Source organism: Protopterus annectens, chromosome 8.part0, assembly GCF_019279795.1.
Source record: "Protopterus annectens isolate FY-2018-M chromosome 8.part0, PAN1.0, whole genome shotgun sequence".
NCBI classification, from domain to species: Eukaryota; Metazoa; Chordata; order Ceratodontiformes; family Protopteridae; genus Protopterus; species Protopterus annectens.
Window position 1 is genome coordinate 1,027,753,717 of NC_056741.1, and position 27,093 is coordinate 1,027,780,809.

The 27,093-nt window shown below is 34.8% G+C and overlaps 1 protein-coding gene across 1 annotated transcript in view; it reads right to left on the reverse strand.

Moving 5' to 3' along the window:
• Window positions 1-27,093, reverse strand: part of SCN1B (sodium voltage-gated channel beta subunit 1) — an 863,611-nt gene that overhangs the window by 40,852 nt on the left and 795,666 nt on the right. Inside the window, exon 5 of the mRNA XM_044080512.1 lies at window positions 19,282-19,392. Coding sequence (XP_043936447.1) covers window positions 19,326-19,392 — 67 coding nt within the window. The 3' untranslated portion in view covers window positions 19,282-19,325. The remainder of the gene's footprint in view (window positions 1-19,281; window positions 19,393-27,093) is intronic.

Consider the following 27,093-nt stretch of genomic DNA (forward strand, 5'->3'; position numbering starts at 1 on the left):
AATGAGAGGGAAATAAAAACTCAAAAATGAGAAATACACTATCTGTTACAAAGTAATGAATATAAAAAAATAGAGGAAAGAGAGAGAGGGGAGAGACATAAGAATGGAGAAAAATACAAACAAAGTTGGTTTTGCAACTGAAATTCAAACCTTATTTAGTAGATGTGGCTATAAAAATTCAGGAAGTATTATTCTGTCTTTAATCACTTCTATAGAATCTGCAGTAGGAAACTACATTTTTCTAAGAAGTTGATTTACCTAATATCTGGGTTGTCTGATGCTAAGAATAGTAAAACATGTTCTCATTTAAAATACACATAGTTCATGTCTATAGGTTCATTCATCCAATCATAACATCTCAAATACTATGCAGCGTCAGAACAATTACATCCTGTTTGATTATGCAAATTTATTTCATAGGCATAAAAACAACAAATTAAGGTCCAAGAAGATCCAAAAAAACCAAGAACTCACAAAAATGGATACTCCAAAAGGAATGCCACTTCAACACTTCTAGTCATAGTAGACAAAGACCGACACAATGCGGGTTAAAAACAATGTTTATTTTTTTACGGAGACTCACTAACCACTATTGTTTAGCACACATAAGTTTAAAATACATCTGCTTGTACTTCTCAGTTGCTCTTGGGACTTTCTCAGAACAATAAAAAAAACATAATTACTCAGTTATTATATATAAAAATAAATAATTATTTAAAACACATGGCATGAACTAAACCAATAAAAATGTTTCAGCAGGATAACAAGATAACTTGTGTATGAAATTGTTGGAGCAGCAATCCTTTTGGAGTATCCATTTTTGTGAGTTCTTATTTTATATGCATAGTAAGTTTGTAAGGATAATATCACATACAAATAAATCGTGATCTTATGCCAAAGATATATGTTCCAGTGAAAGTGTCAGTAGCTTTTAACAATAAAAAAGAACAGAAGTTATATGAATGGAAAGTTCAGGTTTCATTACAAGGTGGTTACAGCTAACAGAATGGTGAGTACAATGGTTACTGTTGTAAAAAAAGACATGATTTGCATTTGTTTTGTCTGATAAGATCTCAATGAAGTTGTAAGAAAGAACATTACTTACTGCATACAGTTGTAGAAGTGGTCTAAAGAATGTTAAATACTAAGTTGTTTTCAGGACCAGATACAAACCAGGGCTTCTGTCAAATAAAACTAGATGAAGCAAGCTGTAATTTGCGTGTATTTAAAATTCTATTAGGAAGTTATTTCTTTGAACTCCTATTTGGTATTTCAGCAGCATCCAGAAGTGTCACAGTCAGTGTAGTCAGAAAACAATAGAGACCATGAGAACTTTGAGAGCCTTATCTACAAGCTATAAGTTAGTAAAAGCTCTTCCACAATTGAACATCAGCTATCCATTGTAAGTAGCCCTGTTAAATCTCACCAAATAACAGTGACCACTGGAAATAAAACAGATATATAGCTCATTTGTCAGTTAAAATTATTTTAATAATGACATAATATTTGTCTTTATTTAAAATATGTTTTAAATTGAAATGTGTACAAAAAATATATTGATGTCTACAGCTCATGATGTAGTAGTATGCAGTTAAGGTGAATCTTAAAATGACTGATGTAGTGTAACTCATGCCACCTCACACATACTGTGCTGAGATGCTTTTAAGCCTCTTTTTTGTCTTAGTTGTGGCATTAATTAGTTTACTTCACATTGCCCCCAAAGCAAATCAAGTAGATATGAGGAAATAAGCAAATCTGCTATATGTATATTTTTCTGGCTTATAAATCACAATTAAGTCATACTTCTGACTCAATCTTCTTTTTCATTCTTAACAGTGTCTTATACACTTTGTAATTATTTGTGGTCTCTTCCAATGCATTTTCCCCATAAACACATTTATGGTACTTTTCTGCATTCATGGCTAGGAACTCTTTATTCATCTGAACATTCCTTTTCTTCTATTCTGTAAAGGATCAGGAACCATGGGGGCATAGTTTACCTTCTTGCAGCACCACTGCAATAATACCATTCTGACATTTGCTTGTAATGTGTCTGAACTTTTCACATTAGAACATGACAGCATGGGCACTTCCTTTGTTAAATAAGCAGATACTTTATCCCTATCCCTAACTTGAAGCTCTTTGAGATATAAATTACCTTTATAAAATGCAACTGTATCTTCAGTGCTAAATATAGAGCCACATCAATGTTCCTCAAAGGTCATGGAAATTACCATAGCACCAATGAGGGATTTAATATCAAATCAAAGATCTTCTTGCTAGGGGACCTCAATTACTCAAGCATTAAATGGCACACTTAGATGTATAAATGTGGACACACAGCATTTCCTATATTATGTTAATGCCAGTGTACTGAAGTAAATTGTAAAACTACCCACTAGAGACTCTAATATACTTGTCACAGTGCTTACCAGACTAGCTCTACCCTATATCCCAGTTCTGCATCTCCTAATCCCTGATTAAATCTAATCACAAATCAGTCATCTTGTGTGGTAGGCCAAGTGACTTGCAAAAAACTTACGCAAAATTCTCAACAATCCCCTGGAATTTAACTCATCTGAGAGGGCTGCTACATTCACCTCTCACTTTTACCAACACCTAAACAGCGGAATATAAAAGTCAGTACCCATCTCCCATAAATATTATAGCAAATTCAGGAATCCATGTCTTGGGTGGAACTCCCTTATTAATAAACTGTATAACCAAAAAAAAGAAAATAATGCAAACGTTGTAAGAAATTCCCATCCCCTTATCTCTAGCCCAGACTGAAACGTGCCAACAAGAAACTTAAGAATACCATTAACAACATGTAAAGCAGACTACAAGTTTAGGGTCACTACAGATACCAAAGGAAAGAAATAGTTGTTTATTATGTCAAGAAATTAACTATTGATATCCAACAGTGCACCAAGTTCAGCTATAATGATATCACATATTCTAGTCCCAAGGAAATAGCCAATACATTAGCATACAAACTTAACTGCTAACTTTTCCTCAGGTGCCCACATTGTTGCCCACAGTATCCATGAAAAATGAATTTCCCCAAAATCACATTGGAACTTGGAGCAAGTGATAAAATCATAGTGAAAGACTAAAAATAATGCTTCATTGGGGCCAGATATATTGTTAATGCCATGTATGAATTATCCAAGCCTCTTCTTCAGCTACTTTTCATATTCAGCCTATCCACAGGATTACAGCCTGACTCCTGGAGAAGAACAATTATGATTCCTCAGTATACAGATAGCCCCTATAGAGACTCTGGCAATTATAAGCCCATCAGCCTCACTGGCCATATATACAAAGCTTTGTAATATATTGTTGCATAAATCATTGCTACAGCTATATGTAACTTAACTGATCTAGAGCTAATATGTTTGGTTTTATGAAGGGCAGGTCCTATCTCCTAAGCCTAGAAAGCTTCTTTGAAAAGATTACAGAATCTGTGAACAGTGGTCACTCAGTACACACTGCTCATCTTGACCTATTAATGGCTTTTGACAGTATCTCCCATGCTGGTAATATTAAAAAATTAGACAAACTTAATGCAAACAAACTGCCTGAGAAATCCCTGGTTGTGAAAGCTGCTGATACTATGCCTGCATGTAAAATTAATGCTAGGATATCACAGGGATCAGTGATGGGTCCTTTTCTGCTTTGTATTTGTTTTGCAGACATCCAATCCAATATCCTGGAAGTGTAGCTGACCAAGTGCGCTGATGATTGTAAGCTGGGCACAGTTATCTGCCCATCCTTTGATACTAAATAACTTAAGAAAGGGCTGGAATATGGTCATTCCTGGTTTACTGAAAACTGTCTCAAGCTAAATGCAAAAATGTACAGTGTAGTAGCACTTGGAAGAAAGATGTCCCCACCTCATATGTTATAAATAGTACTCCTCTTCAGGCAGATAAAACCATAAGACCCACAGCTATGCATGTGGACAGTTCTCTCTCATTCAATCATAATATTTCCATCATAGTCAGGAATTTTTTCTATCTGACCAAGTTAATTTCCAAGGAGCATATATTCAAGATCAAAAGAAATCATCATACCACAGTGCTCCTCACTTATCAGACCAGCCACTGAATACAATTCATTTGATATGTATAATTCAATCCTATTGGTCAACTGAAAAGGTCCAAGAGATACATGACCAAATAAATGAAATGCTTTAAATCTTTCAGCTACCCCAATCCTTATATTTATTAGCCCATGGGATCCTCTGAGGTGATCTTTGTTTTATTTTTTGAGCCGTCAAAGTCCCTATTCTATTTAATCTCTTCTGATTTTGCAAAAATAGTGACTCTACAAATACCTGCAGTACAGACTTGAATTTACATCAACAAATAAGACATCATCATACCATATGATCTGTGCAATAGCACTCTGATGCAATTCAGATGCTGAAGAAATATAACTTGGAATTTATCTCATCAAATCTTATTTGCAAAATTCCTGGTTTATATCAAGTAAAAAAAAAATACTTTGTTTCTGGCATGGCAGATACTACTTTTTAATAGTATACTGTGGATAGTGTTCTTTGTTGTACAGTTTTATTATAGTAGCCATGTTATTAATCAACACAGTAGGCCCAGTCTTTTTCTTAATTTACCAGTTTTCCATGGTTTAATGTGCTCTTGACTCTGTAAAGTTACTGGAACGTTCTTTGAAGCTTTCAGCACTGGTAACAATGCAGTATTTTAGATCATTGTTGGTCATTCTACCTCTTACCCACAGCTACCACTTGTGTCTAAGTATGTGTTTTCTTAATCTGGCCCAATACATTTCACATTCTACTGCCAGCATTTTGTGTTATACTATGTAAAATATTTACTGTTGTCCAAGTGGAACAGAAATGTTGCCGTAAAGAAGATTGGGTAATGTTTGGGTGGGCAAGGATCTCAGCTGAAATATTACCATATTTTGGAAGTGAACAGTTTTCCACCAAGATGATGAGCATCCCCTCTTACCCCATAGTTAAAATTTTGAGCCATTATAATGGATATAGGCCATTTAGGCCCACTGGAATACAACGGTCAGCAGCTGTTGTTTAATAATCAATTCAGCTCTAAACCAGAAATTAAGAATCTGCTGAAGGCTTCAAAATGTAAATCTGGCAGTGTCTATCATCTTCTAGACAATAGGACTGTACTAAACAGAGACTCCTAAAGAGACAGACTTGGCACCCATACAGGCTCAATCTTGCTGATGTGCTAGCCTAGCTATGCCATCATCAAACCTATGTTCCCTTCTTCTGACTGGCTTAAGGAAAGGAGCAAAGCAGTATATCTTTGTTATATCTCTTATAGTATATATTAAAATAATTTTACTGTACTCTTTTTATCCAGATAATGCATATTCCATTACTGGAACAGTATGGTCATATAAGTGCTGCCAATTTTCTTGAATGTTAGACAATAATCATCAACTCAATGCTGTCAACAAAGCTCAATTATTTTTGTAAGGATGTGTGGTATAGCATCTAGTTTACTTTTCTTAGTAAATTTTTACAGGTGCTAGTAGTAATTGCAGGAAGTTTGGAGAAAAGGCTGCAGACTTAGTTGACATGCTATGGTTTTGGCCACAGGCACTTTTTTTTGGTCCATGATTCAAACAGCAGAAAAGCCCATGCTTGTGTTGGGTAGTTCTTCAATCTAAGTGGAATGTCTTTTGGGCTTCATTTCTTAAGAGTGAGCCATACACTACATAGAACCTGTCACAGTGGTTACTCTGATATGTGGTATTATTTTTAAGCAATGATAGTGGCTTGAAATTCAAAATATTAATGACTGGACACTGAAATAAGGTCAAATTGTCTAGCCATGATTAAACTGAAGTAGGCCAACCTAAATAAAATACCTTATTATTTTAAATGATCTGCTAGCTTTCTTCTGTCTCTTTTTGTAAATCGTGTGCATAATTGTTAGTTTTCTTTGTTTTTTGTAGTTGAAGGTGTAGTTTTATTTGTTGGTTGCAGTTGAAGTTATGTTTCACTATATATTTCAGTGTTATCACTTACTTCTGTTTTTTCTATTAATCCTAATAAGAATATTTTGGTAGAAGAGATGTCTTGCAGTAAATACAATGATACTGTCTCCATTTTACCAGCTCCATTATATTTTAGGCTTCAAGAGCTTTACTCTCCATGTTAGGCTAAAAATGGTAGTCATGCTACCAGCTCTTCTTTTAGATTTCTGAAACATCTGGAGTGAATTCCATCTGGTGCCATTGCCTTATTCTGTTCTAGCATTTTGAATTCTTTCAGAAGTCATCTTCCATGAAATGGCTCAACACTATCTACCCTAACCTTGTATTTGTTAAAACTTCCTTCTCACATTCATGAACACTGACTGTAAATATTTTTTAATGGCTGTTGTTTCAGTGGAAGTCTTACTCTGACTATCACTCCATCTCCATGTATTGTTGCTTTATGCATCCACAAAATGTTTCATCTTTCTTTTGTTGAAGTATATAATTTGTTTTTCATCTTTGGTCAATTTGTTGCTCATCCTGGGTCATTACCTTTCTGAGTGTCTTGCCTACTGCATTCTTCAATAGCCACTATCTTGCTCATTCTGTCTCATTATACTTGCTAAAAGCTACGTCTCATTAACTTTTTATGGTAATTCATTAGAATAATGAAAACATTTTTCTTCTAATTATTTTGCTTACTTGCTTCAAAAAATGCTTGTTGTTGGTCTGCTAGAACTATATCTCCATAGTGTACGTTTGTGTCTTCATGCTAGTTTGATGCAGTCTTTCTGTGGAAAAGTGCTGTCTTTGTTGAAGTCCACTCTCCTGATATCCAGAATCTGCATTTAAATAAATATAGTGCTATGATTATGTTAACTTTGAGTCACAAAGTTTGCTTATTACTTGATAACAAATATTTGGACAGTTCTCTATTTGAAATCCTCTTAACTATCCTTATGCAAAAAATATCAGGTTCAGAACTGCTATCATTGCAGAATATTATAGCAATAGCTATTTAAAGCCAGATCCTTGTAGGACATCAAACATAATTAATTTTTTGCTGAGGCAAAGTCGTATTGTTCCAGTTACCATCAGGTATGTTCTCCATCGACAATGTCTGTTGCTCCTGTGCCATCCTGAACATAGGATTTAAATCCCTTTCTCATATTCTGTAGTCCACATACTTTCTAAAGAAAGGTATTCTGATATGTCTGTATTCTGTTCACAGTTATTTAGGTCTGTATGTTCCTGAATGCCAAGATTGGAGCATATCACCCTTCCATTAACATCAATAGTACAGGTAGCTTTTTGTTAATTCCATGAGCACCGATGTTTAACTGCCAATTTTTTCTCAATCTCAGCTCCTCCCTTTGCATGATATTTGCCTTTTTCCTCACTGTTACCACTCTTCTCCTTGTCTGTTTCTCATTGTTAGAGCTTGCCATAAACTACTCTAATGCTGTTGGGCAAAAGCCAGAATTTCCATGGTGGTTTACTGTGCCACCCTTATTGTTTGGTTTATATGCTCATTAATCTGTGAGACATTCAGACGTGTCATTTTGGATCCCAGTTCTCCTGAAGGACAGATGGAAACTGATCCATTAGCAAAATCTTAAATCCTTTCAAGTGGATTCCTAATTACTGATGAAGTCAAAGTCCTGAGCCCTTTACCACTTGTTCAAATATTTGCTGAGACTCTTGACAGTGAGCACAATAAGCTCCTTCTGGACTATTTTTACCAGGTCAATTGTGTTGTGTGATCACTGGGTCTGTGGTTGACTAGAAGGTCAGATTTCCATCTAAAAAAGTGATTGTATAATGCTTGATCAAGGCTTATGAAGAAATAGCTCTAAAGTTGTGTTCTCAGTATTTCATGGATTTGTTTGTTGATGCACCTGTTAGCTGTTCAACACATTTTTTTTTCTTTCAGATCACAAATTTACTTTTTATTCTGTGTTTATATAAATTCTGAATCAGTCATGGCGAAGTCAGTTTTTTCAATGTTATTTTTAGTTGTTAATCTTTTGAAGATCTGGGTAGTGTGGTCCCCCATATTAATGGCTAATGTCACACATCTGCCTCATCTCTTGCTGTACTGGGGCGAGAGTGCTCTGTCCCATTCATTGTCTGATGGAGGTGAGAGTTGGGTGTGAGGGGCCAGTCTATATGTTCTTCAGAATGTCCTATCTGCACCTAAGTAGCAGCCTGGTGAGCGCAATAATATTTGTCTTGGGAAGAGCATGAGTACTTCCACTCATGCTCATCCTCATAGTCAAGATGCAGGCCTCTTGCAGCATGGGGCTTACTTAGTTGTTAATGCTGCACCAATAACCAGTGCAGTGAGCCAAGCTGCATCCCTCTCTCAAGGATGGATAGGCTAGTGTCAGGTGTTCACTCTCATCCTCCCCGTGTTCTGTCTCTTCAGTGCCTGTGCTGATTGTTTAACATGGATCATTTCAGGTGCAGTCAGGGCTTTTATTCCTCTGTGCCACTGTGCTGAGCAACTTCATAAGTATTCTTGAACTTTCTGGAATTCACCAAATATATACATATACATACAGACACACACACACACACACACACACACACACACACACACACACACACACACACACACACATACACACACACACACATATATATATATATATATATATATATATATATATATATATATATATATATATATATATACAGATATTGGGGGTGGGGTGTGGGGGGGGCTGTACCCCCACCCCCCAACTATATATATACTAACACCAGGATTGCACTATAGTGGGGAAAAGAACATATACCTTTGACTTGCCTTAGAGTACTACTTGTCAGTGAAATGAGTTTTAGGTGAAATGAACTTTAGGTGATTTGGTCTCAGTGAAATGGCTGTCAGTGACATTGTCTTTCAGTGAAGTGATATGAATCCCTATAAACATATGATGGCACATAGGGGAGCTCACTTCATTTTTATTGTTATGGATAGTATAAAGGGGATGATATATCGGATGGTAAGAAACATAAGGTTTTAGATCAAAAATAAAAAAATGTGGATCATTAATTTGAGGGCTTTGTTTAAACCAGGTTTAAATGAGAGTTTCTGACGGAATTAGAATGTATTTTCTTGACTGTATCAGGCTGTGTACTGGCTTTTTTTGTATAAGAACAGTGATTAGCTTACTTGCAATTACACACTGAAGATGCCAGAGGGCGAAACAGGTCTGTGTTTCCTGTTTTTAGCCGGTGATTGCTGAGTAAGAGGCCTGGTTCAGACAGCAGCACTGCTTTCTGCTGTCTTTTGTCACTGCTTGAACATTTTTTGTGGATATATTATATTTTGGAATAAAACGATGACGGATTATCGTGGACTAATCTGGTACATTGTGGCTTTATGCTGAATCAAGCATTTTCTATGGTATTAAGTTTATAATTCTGGATTACATGTGGAGTATTTGTTCCTATCCATTTGCACTGTTTTCTGGTGCATGCACCGTAACTGTTGGAAGTATATATATATATATATATATATATATATATATATATATATATATATATAGATATCTATATATATATATATACATACATACATACATAGATAGATGTGTAAAACCACAAAATCCAGAATGGCACTCCAAGCAACCAACTGTGGAACCAAAATGGCAAAATGGATGATGTAAAAAAATAAATCCACCACGAAAAATGCAGAAATATGCTTTTTTACTTAAGTTCTTTGCGTCGGTTCAGTGCAATAAAGTAAACAGCTAACAGCTCACAGCTCAAGGCTATAGCATAGTGGTTTTTTTTGTGTGGTCATTTGATATATATATATATATATATATATATATATATATATATATATATATATATATATATATTTGTCTATGTTCTTTACTTGAAAGTACGGTTCATCGAACCTTACTTCTGTGAACTGACTTCCGCGAAAGTGCATTTTGTCGAAAATGCACTTTTGCGTAAAAATAAAAAAACCTAAACATAAAAAAAAACACATTAAACACTGATATGCAGGGGGCAATCCCCCCTGTGCCCCCCACACCCCCCTACTTTAATATTCTCACACCGAGGTCGCTCTACAGTGGGGAAAAGGGAATATTCCCTTATCCCCACTGTACTACGATCTCAACAAGAGTTTCCTTAGTTGTACATCAAAAGTATACGTTGATGTAGAACTAACGGTACATGCTAACGGCATTTTTTTTTCTTTAGCAAAAGTGCATTTTCAACAAAATGCACTTTTGCTAAAGTAATTTCGACAAAGTACTGTCGATAAAACAACAAGGACCCATATATATATATATATATATATATATATATATATATATATATATAGAGTAAATATACATAACTTGTAAAAAAATTACGTTCTTATCTGAACTAAAAAAAATCTTTGCTCAGAAATAAAAGTCTTTAGACTATAATTACTCATAACTGATCTTTTTTCAGACTGAGCTCATAGTTCACTCATGTGAACCAAAATAATACCAGTATTATAAGAATATTTATTTATCCTTTGTTAACTGGGTTAGTCCCATTATGTAAGTGGCCTCCTTTCAGGGGAGACTACTACTGGGAAATTTGGCCATGGCATTGTGGAACTTATGATATTCTTTTTGGAGTATATGGGGACACTATTCTATGTTTCACTTTCTGTCTTCCAGTCTGGGCATGGAGGTGGCTTGGAGAAGCAGGAATTTTGCAAATGGAGGAAAAAGAAAGTGTTTTTTTTGTATGTGTGAGGTGAAAGAAGCTATTATTCTAACACTGCGGTACACTGGGGAAGGGTTTTGTGAACCTGAAGACTTTGCTGTTTCTTTTAAATCTATGTGGTACGTTGCTGAGTTAGTTGTTTTTTTGTGTTATCATTCAATATGTGTTCTGCTTTACTGTGGCTCCTGTTTGTTGATGGTGTAGAGATATTTTGGACATTACAAAAATTATGATAACAGAAGTCTATGGACTGGTTGTTGAGCATGTGGAATTGTATTGAAATGTAAAATGACAGATTAATGCATTTGCTGAGTAGAATTAATGGAAGGGAATAAGGGATTGGTTAGATACTGGGCACAACCAAAGACATGTTTTTTTTGTGTGGTAAAGATGTTCATTTAATTAACAATTGTGATAAAAGGAAATATTTCATTTGTGAAAAAATAGGTCATGAAGTGAAAACAATGTAAGCAAAAATGTTTAATGTGTGAAAAAATAGGGCATTAATGGATGGATTGTAGTGATACAGAAAAGGATACACAGGTAACAATAGTAAAACAAAATAGAGAGGATGCGTTAGTAGATAATACAGAAGAAACACAATAACAGAAAATGATTGAGACTGATATAGGGATGGCAGTAAATGAAAATATAAAGGAAATGAAAAGTAAAGAAGGGGAGATAGAGGAAGAAGTAATTCCAGTGATGAAGGGGATGATAAATGGATAAAAGTCAAAAGTAAAAGAAGTTCCATTGGAAAAAGAGTGAAAGACAGAAAACGCAAATTTAAAAATATAGTTATTGGAGGAAATTCTTCTTCTTCTTTCAGCTTTTCCCATTTAGGGGTCGCCATGATTGGCCAGCTCGGCAACCAACCTTCCACGGAAGGCACATACACACGCACTCATGCCTAGGGTCATTTTATAGTATCCAATCCACCTACAGCATGTCTTTGGGATGTGTGAGGAAACTGGAGCACCTGGAAAAAACCCATGCGAACAGAGGGAGGACATGCAGCCTCCGCACAGATGGCACTCCAGCAGAGGATTGAACCGGAGAACCTCTTGCTATGAGGCAGCAGCGCTAACAGGTATTGGAGGAAATAAGAAAAGGAAAGGATAAAAAGTAACAAACACTATTTCAAAATGTGGGAATCCTAGCCATTAATGTAAATAGTTTAAAGGAAGGATGTTCAACGGAGGCCAGGAATTTTGGAATGGTATAGAATGTTAGGTATGGACATCATAGTACTAATAGATATAAGAACAACAATAGAAGATGAAAGAATGCAAGTTAATGGTTTATGGGAAGGCAAGGTTATATGGAACCTAGGGGCTGAAAATGTTCAGGTATAGCAATTCTATATAAAGAATGTATAGAGATTCTGGATTATACATTAGTAGTATTAGGAAGAATAGTGATATTAGGTGGAGGAATCATATATATAGGTTAATTGTACTTTATGCATGCACTATACAAAAACAAAGAGAGATCATGTTTAAGAAAATACTTGATTATGTGAGTGTAAATATGCTAGTGATAGTTGCTTGAGATTTTAATTGTGATCTAAGACATAAATGAAAAGAAGGGGAGAATGTAAAAGTTATTTCTGATATGGTTAAATGCTGTAATTTTTTTTCTATGGAAAAGTAAACATTGAACATACAGAAGGAGTAATCAAAGGACTGACATTGATTAATTTATAGTACCAAAGAGCTTAAATATATTACATCAAGGAGTCAAAATTACAAGTTTTTCAGATCACACAGCAATCTGGATAGAAATCTGGATAGAAATTCAAGAAAGAATAGGTTACATAAGAATAGTCATAGGTATAAAAAGAATGAATAAATCAGACCTAAATGAGCAAGTGAAAGAAATAATACATCAGTCATGGCTGGATCATATAAAAATGAGAGGATTTTATAAAGACCGGACAAGATGGTAGATCAATTTAAAAGAAAAATATAAAAAAGAGATATTAGAATGGCAGGATAGTGACAAATGTAAAGAAATCAGTAATCAAGTCTTTAGATGTATAGTTGATAATAAAGAAGAATTTCTAGAAAAGAAAGAATGTTATATAAGATGAACCAAGAAAAAATTACAACAAAATTTTATTTAAACAAATAAATTTTTACAAGGAAGAAAAGAAGAAGTAACACCATATCTAAGAACACCTGCTACTCTCATGGAAATGTCCCCGCCTTCCCCCAGGTTGAACTTTACCCATCCCCCACCCCCTATCTTCCTACCTCTCATCTCTATACCTTGCAAATCTTCCATAATCTCCTTTAAGGTACTTCAGTCCCTAGGATTCTCCACTTCTCATGCACTATCATGCTTCAAACATTATACTAGTGTATGTTTGATATGTCGGTCAGTATCAAGGATGATTGTATTACACACCTGTAAACCTATATAACCTTGTAGAATAATGTGCTTTTCCTAATAATATTAGCATGTTTATATATATATATATATATATATATATATATATATATATATATATATATATATACATTTCTTTTAATCTTCAAAACTATAAGCCTATGCAGTATTGTAAATAATCTCTCATCTCTTTCCTTTTCTGTTTTTCAATGGAAATGAGCTTGTATTTGCTTCAGTTTTTTTTGTTCCTATGAAAATTACTTGTTATGTGAAAATTTCTTACTTTCTGTTATTTAGTGTGGAGCTTTTCTCCCTGGGCCTCCGCTGAAGATGGACATATATCCAGTCAGAATCTCCCGGTCAACAAATGTAAAATAAAATAAAATAAAATAAATAAATAAAAATAAAGTAAAACTGTTAAAGAAAAAATATCAGTAATAAGAGAGTTAAAGAATGCGGAAGAGTGTGTACTGAATACACAAAAAGAAATTATGCAGCTAGTTAAAAGGTATATTCTTAAAACATTTTCAATAGGCAACACTATAAGAAAAAAGATAGATCTTAAAAAACAACTGATGAGGATAATAAGAGAATGGAAGAAAAGATTACAATGACAAAATGTAAAGATATATTGAAAACAATAAATGTAGAAGCAGCCGTAGGTTTAGATAGACTTGAATATCTAATGTATAAGGATATGCAAGAGTGGCAAAAGGAGTATTTTTAAATGTACTGAATTAATGGTTTGAAAAGGGTATGCATGATTAAAGAACATGTATAGGACCAATGAATTTATATGGAAAAGGGGAGAAAAAACAGACATAAAAAATTGGAGACCCTTAGTATTAAGTAATGTGGATTATAAGATCTTTATGAAAATAATAGAAAAAAGAACGATAGATAAGGCTAATAAACTACTGACTGAAACAATATTTGGAATAAAAGAAAAAGAAAGCCAAGAACTATTAATATTAATAAGAGAATTGGTTGATGATGTAATAAATAGGGAAACTGAAGCAAAAATAATAGTGGGTGATGTAAGTAAAGCATTTGACAAGATCCAGCATTAAGCACTATGGGACATCCTGACAGACTATAACATAAGTTATAAAATAATCAATGTAATGAAAATCAATTTATAGCAAGAATAAAGTGAGATTGATGATGAGTGGATGGTTTAGTTAGAAAATAGAATTAAAGAGTGGTATTAAGCAAGGGTGCCCAGGAAGCAGTATATTATTTGCATTCATTATGAATGTGGTAGTTTCTAATATAAACAGGATTAGAGGATGCTAAATATTATTTGCCAGAGGGAATTCAAATTCCAATAATGTTCTCTTATGCAGATGATTTAGTAGTAGTTGTGTAATATAAAAACATGGATGGGTATAGCTATTCAGATACTTAACAAAGAACTAAAGGTGTTAGTGCTAAGTATTAATGAAGAAAAAAATTAAAGGACTGGGGTTCTCTGGAAAAATTAAAGGTATTCAATTTAATAAAGAACAAATAGAAATTTTGGGAATAAAGTTTGATAATGAACAACAGAGAGTCACACAATGGAAGGATATGATACTTAAAATAAGAAATATGTATATATTCTGGAGAACTTTTAAACTTTCATACAAGAAAAAGTATATTTAGTTCTGTGGTATTAGGTGAAATGGCACATCTTGAAAATGTGTTTTTCTTTTCCTTTCAGCTTTTGCCATTAGGGGTCACCACAGCAGAACAATAGTCTACAGAATGATTGGTGGGTTTTACAGTGTTGAGTTGCCAACCCGGCATCCAATCTTCCACAGAAGGCACACATGCACATCTAGGGCCAATTTAGACTGTCCAATCCACCTACAGCATGTCTTTGGAAGGTTGGAGGAAACCAGAGCACTGGGAGTAAACTCATGCAACCACAGAGAGTATATGCAGACTCCACACAGAAGGCACCTCAGCTGAGAATTGAACTGGAGAACCTGTTGCTGTGAGGTGGCAATGCTAACAGCTGCACCACTGCATCCGCCCATTGCAAATGTGTTTATGATACCACTGGAATTTGAAAAATAATTATTGAATGTGTTATTCACATTCAAATGGAGATCTAAGTTGAATCCCATTAAAAGAGGAGTTTTTTATGTTAATAAAAAGGAAGGGGTCTGGGTTTAATAAACCTAATTGTATATATAGCATCATTAAACTTATATAAAGTATTAATAGGAATACAAGAAAAAGGAAATTTATTAATAAAGATTATAGAGGAAAAAATATAAATCAATATGGGAAAAGCTTAAAGGTTTAAAAAGAAGAAAAGGGATGTATGGAAATTAAATTATATCAGAAAAATATTGCTATGGAGGATTGATTTAGGAAACAGACAAAAATAGGAAAACATGGTATGAAAATATAATGGGAAATTTTACTATGTGTATCCTTGGAAACAATTAGAAGATAAAAAAGTAAAAGTGATAAAATCAAGAATGAAAAGATGCAAAAAACATGTAGACTGTACAGATTTTTTTATGGCGGTTATCTATTAATAAGTTACCGGTAAAAGCACAGCTTTTATGGCATTGCACTAATCTAATAGATAACTTGAATAATCAGATGATTCTTAGCGATCCTCAGCCTACGGCAAGATTGCAATGCCATATTTGTGAAAACTATTTTATGGCATCACATTGTATTGCATTGCACTAACTTACCATAATATATGACACATAGTGTATTTTTGGTGATCGCTAGTAACACACCATTTTTCTATGTGTTTTCCATCAAATAATATGAGTTTGTCTGACTTATTTGAATAACTAGGTGACTTTAGCGATCTCCACTTACAGGAAAGATCTCAATGCTACATTTATGAAAAGTACCCTATATTATTATATCGTTCTATTTTATTATAGCAAACGATTTTTAGTGTACTTTGGTGATCGCCAGCAAATTTAACTACTGGGAGTCTGTCAGAGTACTGTATATGTCATATATATTTTTTAAAAAAGGATGTATAATTACATTATTTGTTTCAAACTATGTGGGCAATGTTTATGGTTGCTCAGCAATGGCGTTTGTAGTTTGGGGCCAAAAAGTAGTTTTTAAACCATGTTGTTTCATTGTTCTTGTTGTCTGAAGAAGTCCCACAACGTGTGGGATGAAAAGCGCTTAACTCTACGTTTGTAAAATAAATTGTTTTCCTTTTACAAAGTTGCCTTTTCCACTAATTTACAATTTGCGGATCTTATTGCTGCATGTTTAGAGTGCTCGTTCCAATGCGACTGAATTGTTTACATGCCCAGGAGCCGTTGTTTCCAGTTCGTTTCTATTCAGTTTACTGGTAAAAGCAAATATGCCATATAAATCAATAAAACATATAATCTGTATACATTTTTATGTGAAACTAGAGACGACCAAACATGTTTTTTTTTAAATGTGATAGAGTGAATCAATTATGGAAAGAAATATGTGACAAAGACTGTTTAAAAGGACTGAAAAATGTTAGTTGTATAAATATGGATATAATAGAATATGGATTTATGAAAATGTGAAACAAAAGGATATAAATAATTTTGATGCCTGATTATTTTGTATAATATGGATTATATGGTATGAAAGAATGAATGAGATAAAATATAATGGATAATAGGTATTGTCAGAAATTGAAAAAAAATATGATTTTGGTCATGGAAGAAAGAGTGGGAGCGGGTTGAAGGTGTAAACAAAATGATTTGTTGTTGAAAACGTGACTAACTTGTAAATAATTTGTGATTTTTATATACAATGTATATACTGTATTTTGTGATTTTTAATAAAGGACCCCATGCTTTCATCAGTGAGCTTGCTACTCTCCCATTCCTAGATCGAAGGTGACTGGGAGGAGCAGTGCTATGGAGGTACTAACAGATGAGTGTGATGGCAACTATATGAGATCAAAGCCCAGCATTGTTTTAAGCATGGAGAAGGAATATAGTGCTTCTGTTTCTAAAAACAAAGGATGTACAAATAACCAGAGTTTAGCTGGTTCTGTATCAGTTTAAGTTCTGGAGTGTGTGGAAACAGTACTTGTGATTACGTACGTGGATTACATTGGTTTAGAGGATATTCAGCTCACTAGAATGATTGAGAAGGAAGAACCAGTGGAATATTCAAAAATCTCATGGGTTGAGATGGTAGATAAACTCTATGATGAGGAGAAAGAACTTGTCTTGGAGAGTTTAATACTGAGAAGGAAACTATTAGACAGAAATCCAATACAGCAGTGGTGGAAAGTGTATGGAGTAAAGATAAAGGTACTGTGTTGAATTATTCTGTAGATGGTATGTAGATGAGCAGACAAACTACATGCATATGTGGTAAGAATGTGAAAAATGGGCAGAATTTAAAGAAATACAGCACAGAGCTGGGAGAAGGTTTGAGGACTGGTACTAAGGAAATGCTGAAGAATATGTATATTTGGAGGTACAGTTGGAAGTAGAGGGTTAGGAAGAGAGAAAATATAAGTATTGTGTGGAAGAATGAGTGAAGAATGTAATAGCAGAGATACTCAATAGGATGGTGTGTGTATCTGGGGTAAGATAAAGGAGGACAATATAAATAGGGTGAAGAGATTGAAGGATGGTGTTATGAACTAATTGCCAAGATAGACATTTTGAGCTATGGGGTAGCTGGACAACAATAACAAACCTGGGAAAGGAAGTTAGAGGAATGTATTATTTGGAATGTGGGTGACTAGGGGATATAAAAGAGAATGGAGTAGTGGTAAGAAATAGTGGATGTAGCCTTTTTTCCATGATACAGAGGGATAAATCCTTGATTGCACCCTAAAAAACCTGTGTTTGATAAGTGGTATAGGCACTGGAGGGTGCAGGTGGGGAAGGATGGGAGTGAGTAGGTGATACCAGCTCACCCATCATGGGAGGAGGGAGGAAGCTTGGCACATTACAAAAACAGCTTGAAAAGCCTGTCAGCCTCTGCACAGCAAGCAGTGTGCTGCTTAATGTCTGGATGTTGTGCTTGCGAGGAAGTATGCATGCACCTCCTGAATGCAGTCATAGTGGAATTTGTAAGGCTACCTCAGGGTGGTGGGTTAGGCAGTGCTCCCAAAAGCAGTGTGACTTTACCTCAGCATCCACAATCTCCCCACTGGGTCATGTTGAGCCTATGGGAGGCTAAGGCTAATCCAGTAGACTTGGTGAATGAGGACAGGAGCTGTTGGCATCAACTGATGGAGCTAAAAAAGTAGGGAAAATAAAATATTGGTAAGGATTGGTCTGAAGATAGAAGAAAGAGCACGGAGAAGTTCTTAAGGGGAGAGAGATTCTTAAATATAGGGCTTATCTAGTGAAGGAGAGCAGCTAAGTGAAATATCTATGAAACTGATATTAATATGAAGCTATTTTATAAGAATGACCAAGGCAGAGGAAAATTCTACCTATGAATCTGAATGTAAGAGGTGAGGGTTTCACATGCATGATAAAAAGTCAGCAGCTTGTAAACGGAAGTCATAGTTTGATTTGTGGTGCTTACCTCTGGCACTGGGACACTGTGAGTCTATTATCACCCTTGATGGCCATTATTGTTGATGTCAGGACTGATGTTATGGCCGTATCAATTACCAGTATTGCTAACACTGTTGAGTTCATAGAGATCACATCTCTCTCATTATCTTGCTGTTTGCATTTGTTTCTGTATGCCTTTGCTGGTGATCTTTTCTCATGTTGTTTTTAGATCATTAGCTCTACAGAGTAATCACAGCTTTGCAGCATGTCTACTGCTGTTTCGAATTAAAATATTTGTATGAGACTAAAGTAGGTGTTCTACTTCATTCTGAAATACAGAGATGATGAGGGCTTTAAGAATCTTTCCCATTTAAGAAAAGTGATACTGATGTGCTTTTAGATTACTGTGTGCATAGGAAGGCGGAGTGAGACAAAAAGTAGTCATAATTCTGAGAGGCTGCTTGCCTTCTTTTCCTCAGCACTTCTCTTAACTCATTTTTGTGCCACTGAACATCAGACGTGTACTTATCACAGACCGTGTTGCTTTAAGTTTCTGCTTGATGGAAGACTGCACAATAGAGCCATGCATATTTGTCTGAACAAACATTTCGCTGAGGTAGACCTGTTATAGTATACAAACAGAACAAAGACCCGTATCATATTGTGCATAGAATGGGTGAGCCCTACTTACCTTGTGTACGAATATTATTCCACTTCCTCTGTGCAGCCCGTTCACTATTCTGCCACCTGGACACCTGCACAGTTCTCTTTACTCTCAGATGCAATGGCTAAATAGTCTGACCTAAGAAAAAAGAAAGGAAAAATGTGCGAGATCTTAGTGTGTTTCAGTGCAAAACAAAGACAGACACTTCAAAGTAAGATAATAGACTTAATTGTATTTAGTACTAAATACAATGTGTATATAACCTGTTTACTAATTGCAAAATTGCATAGTGCAGTTTTGCCTAAACTATAAGTAGAATTTGGTTTAAGCTGTATTTTTTGCTCTAGAGCTACTAGAATTTCAGTATTACCATTTCTATGAATTGTAGTTTTCTTACAGTTAACATTAAGTTAAGAGCAGTCATATGGTGAGAAGGGCAGAGCCTTAACTCTCCATAAATATCTACTACTGTTCCCATGTAGGCCTGCATGTTCTGAAGAAATAAATGGGTGAGAATGTTGCCTTCCATACTGCCTGAAAGGAGTGGGAGCATATGATAACACATTATATTTAAGACCAAATTCCAGAAGAATGGTCCAGAGATACAGATCTTCTTCACTGAGGGGGAAACACTGGCGCAGCCTGCAGACAGTGACCCACTGAGATTTGGGAAGTAGGATGTTGACAGAGGATTGCCTCTGCTATGGGTACAGTAGACCAGCCACTACTACACAATGTAATGTGCTCCAGTGCATTGCAGCTTCCATCCAAGACATATGATAATGATATAAAACAAAACAAGAAAGGTCCCAGAAAAACATGCCACAGCTTAGGATACAGAAGAGACTTCTTCAGAATACATGGAATAAATGATTAGAACATTTAAATACGGCTAGTAATTAGTAATTAACCAATCACTAACCTTTGCATTAATCAATAACCAACTTTTTAAAAAAATCCTACCTATAAAAATTAATAAGACTTTATTAAAACCAACTTTTGCAACATGAAAAAAAAAACAATGTTGATCAAAATCTAAAACTAAGACTATATATCATTCATTCTCTCATAAAAAATGTACTACAGAAATGGAATAATTAAGACCTCGGAGGAACATAGTAGCTAATTTAAACTGCCACTCAGTTTCTTTTTTCCTCAATTTATTTTTCCAAGTCCCACCTCTCGGGTCAATCCTTATAATATCCAGTGTACCAAATACAAACTTATCAAAATTGTGACATGCTTGTGAATGTTTAAACAAGGCATTATTAGACTTTTTGTGTTTCATGTCATTAGATGTTCATAAATCCTATTTTTCCGTGAGCGTTCCATTTTACCCACATAGAAATTAAAGCATGTTACACAAATAGTTAAATATACCACCCTGTTAAACAGTTTCCTTTCTTAAATATAACATGACTATGCAGTTTATTATTTAAAACTACTTTTCTTTCTTTATTGATATACGGACATTGATTACATGCACCACAAGGCCTTGTACCCATACTTAATGACTGTAAAGGATCAAACTTATGTTCAAGCAGCTTTTTAAAGTTGTCCCCTGTGCTATTTACAAACCTTGGCCTCTCACCCACTTTTTTTAAAATATCATGATTCATCCTAAAAAATATTCCAATTCGCACAAATAGCCCTTTTTATATCATTTGAAAGATAGTTGTACCTTAACACACATGCTTTCTCATATGGGCCCTTTTTATCTTGTACTGAGCCCATGTAGCTCTGAGTTGTAAACCCTACACCTAATAAAAGTTTATAAATAGTTCCCCATTTGCTATAAACTTCATCTAATACTTCATTAATTACCACCTGATGGTAACCTCTCTCTTGAAACATCAAAGAAATTGCTTCCAATTCTCTTTTAACATCTTCCAAATGTGATGTCATTCTAGCTATTCTTATCGCTTGACACTTAATAATACTTCTTTTTTGCAAATATGGATTATTACTATTAAAATGCAAATATGCATTACAAAAAGTATCTTTACAATAGATAGTAGATCTAAAACCTTGCTCATCGTGGGAAATGTATGTATCTAAATAAGTAATGCCCCTTCTATCACACTTATAAGTAAATTTCAAAAATTCAGTACTATTGTTTAGGTATGAAATAAATTCTTCTATCTCTTCTATTGGGCCATTCCATAGAATAAAGATGTCATCCAAGAATTCTTCTTATTCTATGCCAAAAAGTACCATATATAATATGGTTGGCTTCCCAACCCAACAGGACTAAATTCACATAGACGGGGGCACAAGCTGCCCCCATTGCTACACCCTTGATCTGTTGGTAATATTCCCCTTTAAAATAGAGGAAATTATTCTCAAGAATTAAATTAATAATTTCAGATATCAAAAGTATGATAATGATACTACCCCCAAAGTACAGTCATCACAAGGCTTATTGTGTGCTTTCCTGATTGGTAGTAAGCTTAAAACATAAGCACTGTAATTAAAATATATACTAATCATTTTTCAAATAATATCAGCATTCTAAAACAATTTTGTATTGAAAAGTGCATTTACATTTTTAAAGTATTTACTTTTGTTTAAGACTATTAAAATGTACTCTGACTTTACATATAATAGTACAAATCTGCTTGTCCCACATTTCAAGCAAGCTGCAAAGAGAAAAAAATACATAATTTTTGTCCACATACAAAATTAGACAAGTTTCTTTGACCTTCTGAATAGTAGTCTTACAAAGTTAAAATTATCTCTAGCAATAGGATCACTGGACAAACTGTCACTTATTGCATTGGGTGAATAAACACATTCAACATAATCATCAAAAACATGTTTTAAAAATAAGAACTGTCTTGTAATGGGATTTGTTATTGGATGTGTCATGTGATCTGCTATGGGATATGTTATGGGAAGGTGATCTGTTGTGGGAAATGTTATGTGATCTATTATGGGATATGTTATGTGAAATCTTATGTGATCTCTTATTGGATATGTTATGTAATCTGATATGGGATGTGTTAGGTGATCTGTTGTGGGATATACTATGTGATCTGTTATGGGATGTGTTATGGGCTGTGCTGTGAATAGCTATCATACAACCTTCCATGTCTTACATGGTTTGTAGTAAAATAAAAATGAATATTTGTTTTACTATTTCATACTCAAGCAGATTTGTTTCTTATATAAAGTGTGTGTTCACTGTGGCTTGTCTTTTTGAACCAACATATCGCTTCATTTTCTTAAACATAAATCAGATAGAAGAACCCTTATCTCATTCATAGAAGGAATTTTATTTTTAAATTAGATTAATTATTTTTCTGGCAGGTTGTAGCATTGATGGAACCTCTGTACTCCCCTCTTAGCATGCTGTTTGATTGCTACCTCCATGGCACACCTTTGACATTTGCAATACTTATTGCTTTACATATTTTCAGACATGCAATTGACTTGGGGCCATCTTCCAGTGTTTTGTTTCCTATGTTTCACAGAACTATTTGAACTGCAAACTAAAAGTGGGAGTAATACTGTCATTTATTCTAGTCTCTGCAGTTCCAAAACCTGCAAAAATGTTGCACAGGATGGGTATTACTGTGTGAACTGATGTGGATGTGACAAGCCGCACAGCTAGGAATCCTGGATATGGGTTGCCACTGAAATTGTGAGGAACACAATTGCACTACTTGGAAATGTGAACCTAAAAGTGAAAAATGGGATCATTTCTAAGTCAGTGTATCACAGTATTCCTCTTACTCTGAGGACCAGCAATTTCAGAGTTAGTAGGGAATGTGGGGGTACAGATTGGTGAAGAAATCCTGTAAATATGCTTTAATAGCATTAATATGAATTGAGATTCTTTTATTTGCACTATTTTTTAACTTTATCTCCCTTCTGCCTGCTGACCATCATTCCTCTCCAGTGGCAAATGATCCATCCATAGAGCCTTTGCTAGTGGGTTGGGATGCTGGGGATGTTTCTTCATTGAGCATGTTTTTATTATGGTCCTATCCATTCCCTTGCTGATGAAGTACATACCTGCACAAATGCAGCAACTTCCTATGCTCCCACTATACTCACCCATGTGTGCTCTTTCACATGTGAGACAGGAGCAACAGCTACAGTGTTTGGCTCCCTAAGCTGGACCGACTCCTGTTTTTGGTGATTTTGAGACCTTCAGCATGCAACACTGGACAGGCAGGCCTGTTGGCCAGGAGCCAACTCCCCACCCCCTCAGGATAGGCACTGCCCATCTTTCCTACCAAAACTGCCAGTTGTATGGGACATTAATCAAACTTGAACCATATGGGCAGGACTTTTTTTTCTCTATGCCACTAGGCTGGCTAATATTTTTATTTTATTTTTCTTAGTTCAAGGAGCCTGGAATTATAGGTCTCACACTTTGAGTTATGATGTTTTGGATATCCATTATTTATAGCAGTTAAGGAGGCCTTACATTTGGTACATTTGACAGTGATAATTATTTAAATTGACATTTGATAATTTTTATATTCATCTGAATGTTTCTATTATTTATGCAATTGTTTATTGCTGTTCAGTTCTGACAATGTTAGAGTTACATTCTTGTTATTTTTTTTCTTTTGTTGGTCTGGCATAAAAAATAGCCTTTAAACATCTTCGCTATCTCCTTATACATGGCTGGAAAACATAGCTTCTCCATGATGACTGCTAAAGTATTTTTAATATACTGAGGTGGGCTTCATGATTTATTTATTTTTGTGCAGTTCTTAAGTATGTGTCTTGTTCCTTTTAAGAAGTTTTTTTCATTAACTAAGACTACTGTCTCATCCTTACACTATTCATATTGTCTTTATAACCTTAGCATCCGTTTCATCAGTTTGTATCCAACAGTATCAGAGTTCTTTGTGTTATATAGTCTCAGCTATGATATTCACACAGTCCATTGACAGTTTCTCATGTGTCTGTCCATGTTCAGTATATACAGTAGGATGCCCTGAAATGTAACCATCATGAACACTTTCCCTTTTTTATACTTTGCTTAATATTGAAAGGACTGCAAACTTGATAATTATCATTTTATTGTAGGAAATGAAGTTGTTTAACATTGGCCAGAGTGTGTGAGTGTGTGTGTGGGGGTGGGGTGGGGCACACATGGGTGTGTATATAGTTTATACATGCATTTCTTAAACTCTATTTCATTGCTGCACAAAATGCCACCCACAAATGATCAAAACACTATCAATCAAAACTCTAGAGCAGACATTAACATGGATCCTGCATGGAGGTATGTCCATGTTTCTTCATCTCTTTGCCTTTGATGAATTGTGATTCATTATGTTGTGTTTGACATTCCCTGAGTTGACAGAAAAGCATTTGCTATTAAAAAAAAAAAAAAAAAAGAAAAGCAATGTCTATTTGAGTGTGTTTGTGTGCATGTGTGTCAGTGTCTGTGTGTCTGTCTTTAGAATGGCTGCATGTGGTTTATTCATTATAGTACCACAGGTGGTAGGTCTCCACTGAGTAGCTGTTCCATCTACTCAGAGTGATTCATAGTCAGATAATAAGATGTCACCCTTTTGGAAATGTGGATGAATTGCTAAGTTGCAGTGCATTACATCTCAGAACATCTGGGCAATGTAGGTTGTACAGCTATGGCATTTTCTATGAATGCTGGTTGTTGTCTTTAATGGTTGTCATCACTGAAAGCCCATTAATAAATAGATACATATGAAAATATTCACAGGTCACCTGCCTTTATAATTACTGGGATAGTCAGAATATAATAAAACCTAGTGAAGTCTCCAGGAGGCTTCTCAATTATCATTCTAGTGATGCTTCTAGGCATCTACATTGTCTGTACATACTTAGGATAATAATTGCCAAAAACATTTTGCATACAAGCAAATGAAGTGTTTTAGCTTAAGACATATATGATGAGCAATATTACATTCTTGCTTCAAAATTTCCATTTAGTACAGCTGCAGAGATATTAATTCATTCACTATACATCTTATCATAATTTTCATATTTATGTAAACATTTGAACAACCAAGCAATATGCACAAAATTGCTTAGCTTATATGAATAATGACTGTAGGATGAGCAAATGTACTGCTGGTGATTTGGTCAGCTGGAATAACTTCTAATAACTACAATTTATTATAATTATTTGTTCTGATATTACTTTTTATATCCTCTGAATATATGTATTTATTGGGTATGGTACCCAGTCTTCACCTTCTGGTGTTTGTAAATTAATGTACACAATAAACATATTGCACTCTATATTCAAATGAAGGTTATTCCTACTACAAAGGTATTTTTCACAGAAATATCACTAAAGATTAATGAATGCATAAAATTACCATTTACACAGTGACAGCATGTTTTTCCATAAAGATTGGGAGTTGGATTTGAATGAAATAACAACCTATGTGGTGCCGGAAAGTCGGATTTTAAGAAGAGGGAATACTTCTGGTTACCTTGGATTTGCACAAGGAAGTCTGACAAATCCTCTCCAGTGCAATGCCTTATGGGATACTTTGAAGAACTGAAACTTGGTGACTAAAATGCTAGGGGTAAGACTGACCCACTGCTGTCTCTCTCTCACTCTCTCTCTCAGTTAACAATGTATGGAAGGCATATGCTTGAGAAGATAAGTGGTTATGGCAATGCAGAGATTTGGTTGGTGAGATGTGGTTTAAGTGGGCAGGGCAAAAAATAAATAAGCATTTAAAATACTAAATATTGAGCTATCCTATTCCTGTACATGAATGTTTGTAACTAAAGTTGTGTAGACAAAAATTGTTTCAGGGAAACAAGCAACAGCATTTTGCCAAAAAGTAACAATAAATAGTTAAAATTAAATGCATTACTTTTACATGTGCTGTTGATACTAGGAAAGCAGCACACAGCATTTTTCTTGATAAAAAATGACATTATTTTCATAAGAACACTTTATCATGAAAGATCAATATGTGGAATTTTGCTTTTGAAATTCCACAACTTTAATAAATGCTGCTGTTTCTGGGAAATAACATGCAGACTGTACATAGTTAAAGGGACAATAAAAATGAGTAACATTATGCTGAAGACTGTAACTTAAAAAAATATGCTATAAAAGCAGGTTCTGAGTCAGTTGTTTAGTTTTTATTCAGTTGTTTCCAGAGCTGTTCAGCAGTAGTAGTCCAGTTGCTTCCAGACTAGTTGTTCCAGTCGCTGAGGACAGACAACAGCCTGGAGTGTAGACATAGTTCTTCATCTTGCCTTGCAGAAATAAGAGTATAATCTTGCCTTGCTGAGTTATTTAAATTACACAGGGACAGTTAATCTTCAGATAGTCAGGGAACTATAGCTAGTTAGAGGTTTTCTAAAATCAATGTGAGATCTATCCTACAGTATTATTGTCATAATTTCTGTGTGTGAAACTCTGTTGTCTATTGGAATCTGTTATTCAATATTTAAATGTTTTAAATCCTTTTTATTATTAAATATTTTACTCCTTCTCATTGAGGCTAGTTATTTAGTGAATACTTTTAATTGTGATAACACCAGGGCTACTCCGGAAAGCATTACTGCTTGGGTTACATGCTACCATTTGTATCAATATCTATTTTACCCAATTTTATTGAACACACCTTTTGAAGGGTATTGTGATATTTGACTGGTGGCAGCTGTTACCTTGTAATTTGGGCAAAGAAACATCACAGGTAAATCTGTATCAGTCTTTCCCAAGAGTGTGTATATGTGTGAATATTAGACATTTAAGAGTGAGTCTGTCAGATACCTAGAACTGGGACACAGTGCTCTGCAGTGGTTGAAGGGTTGATGTGGATACTTATTTGGGGACCAGCAGTGAAGCATATATTCTAGTCCCAG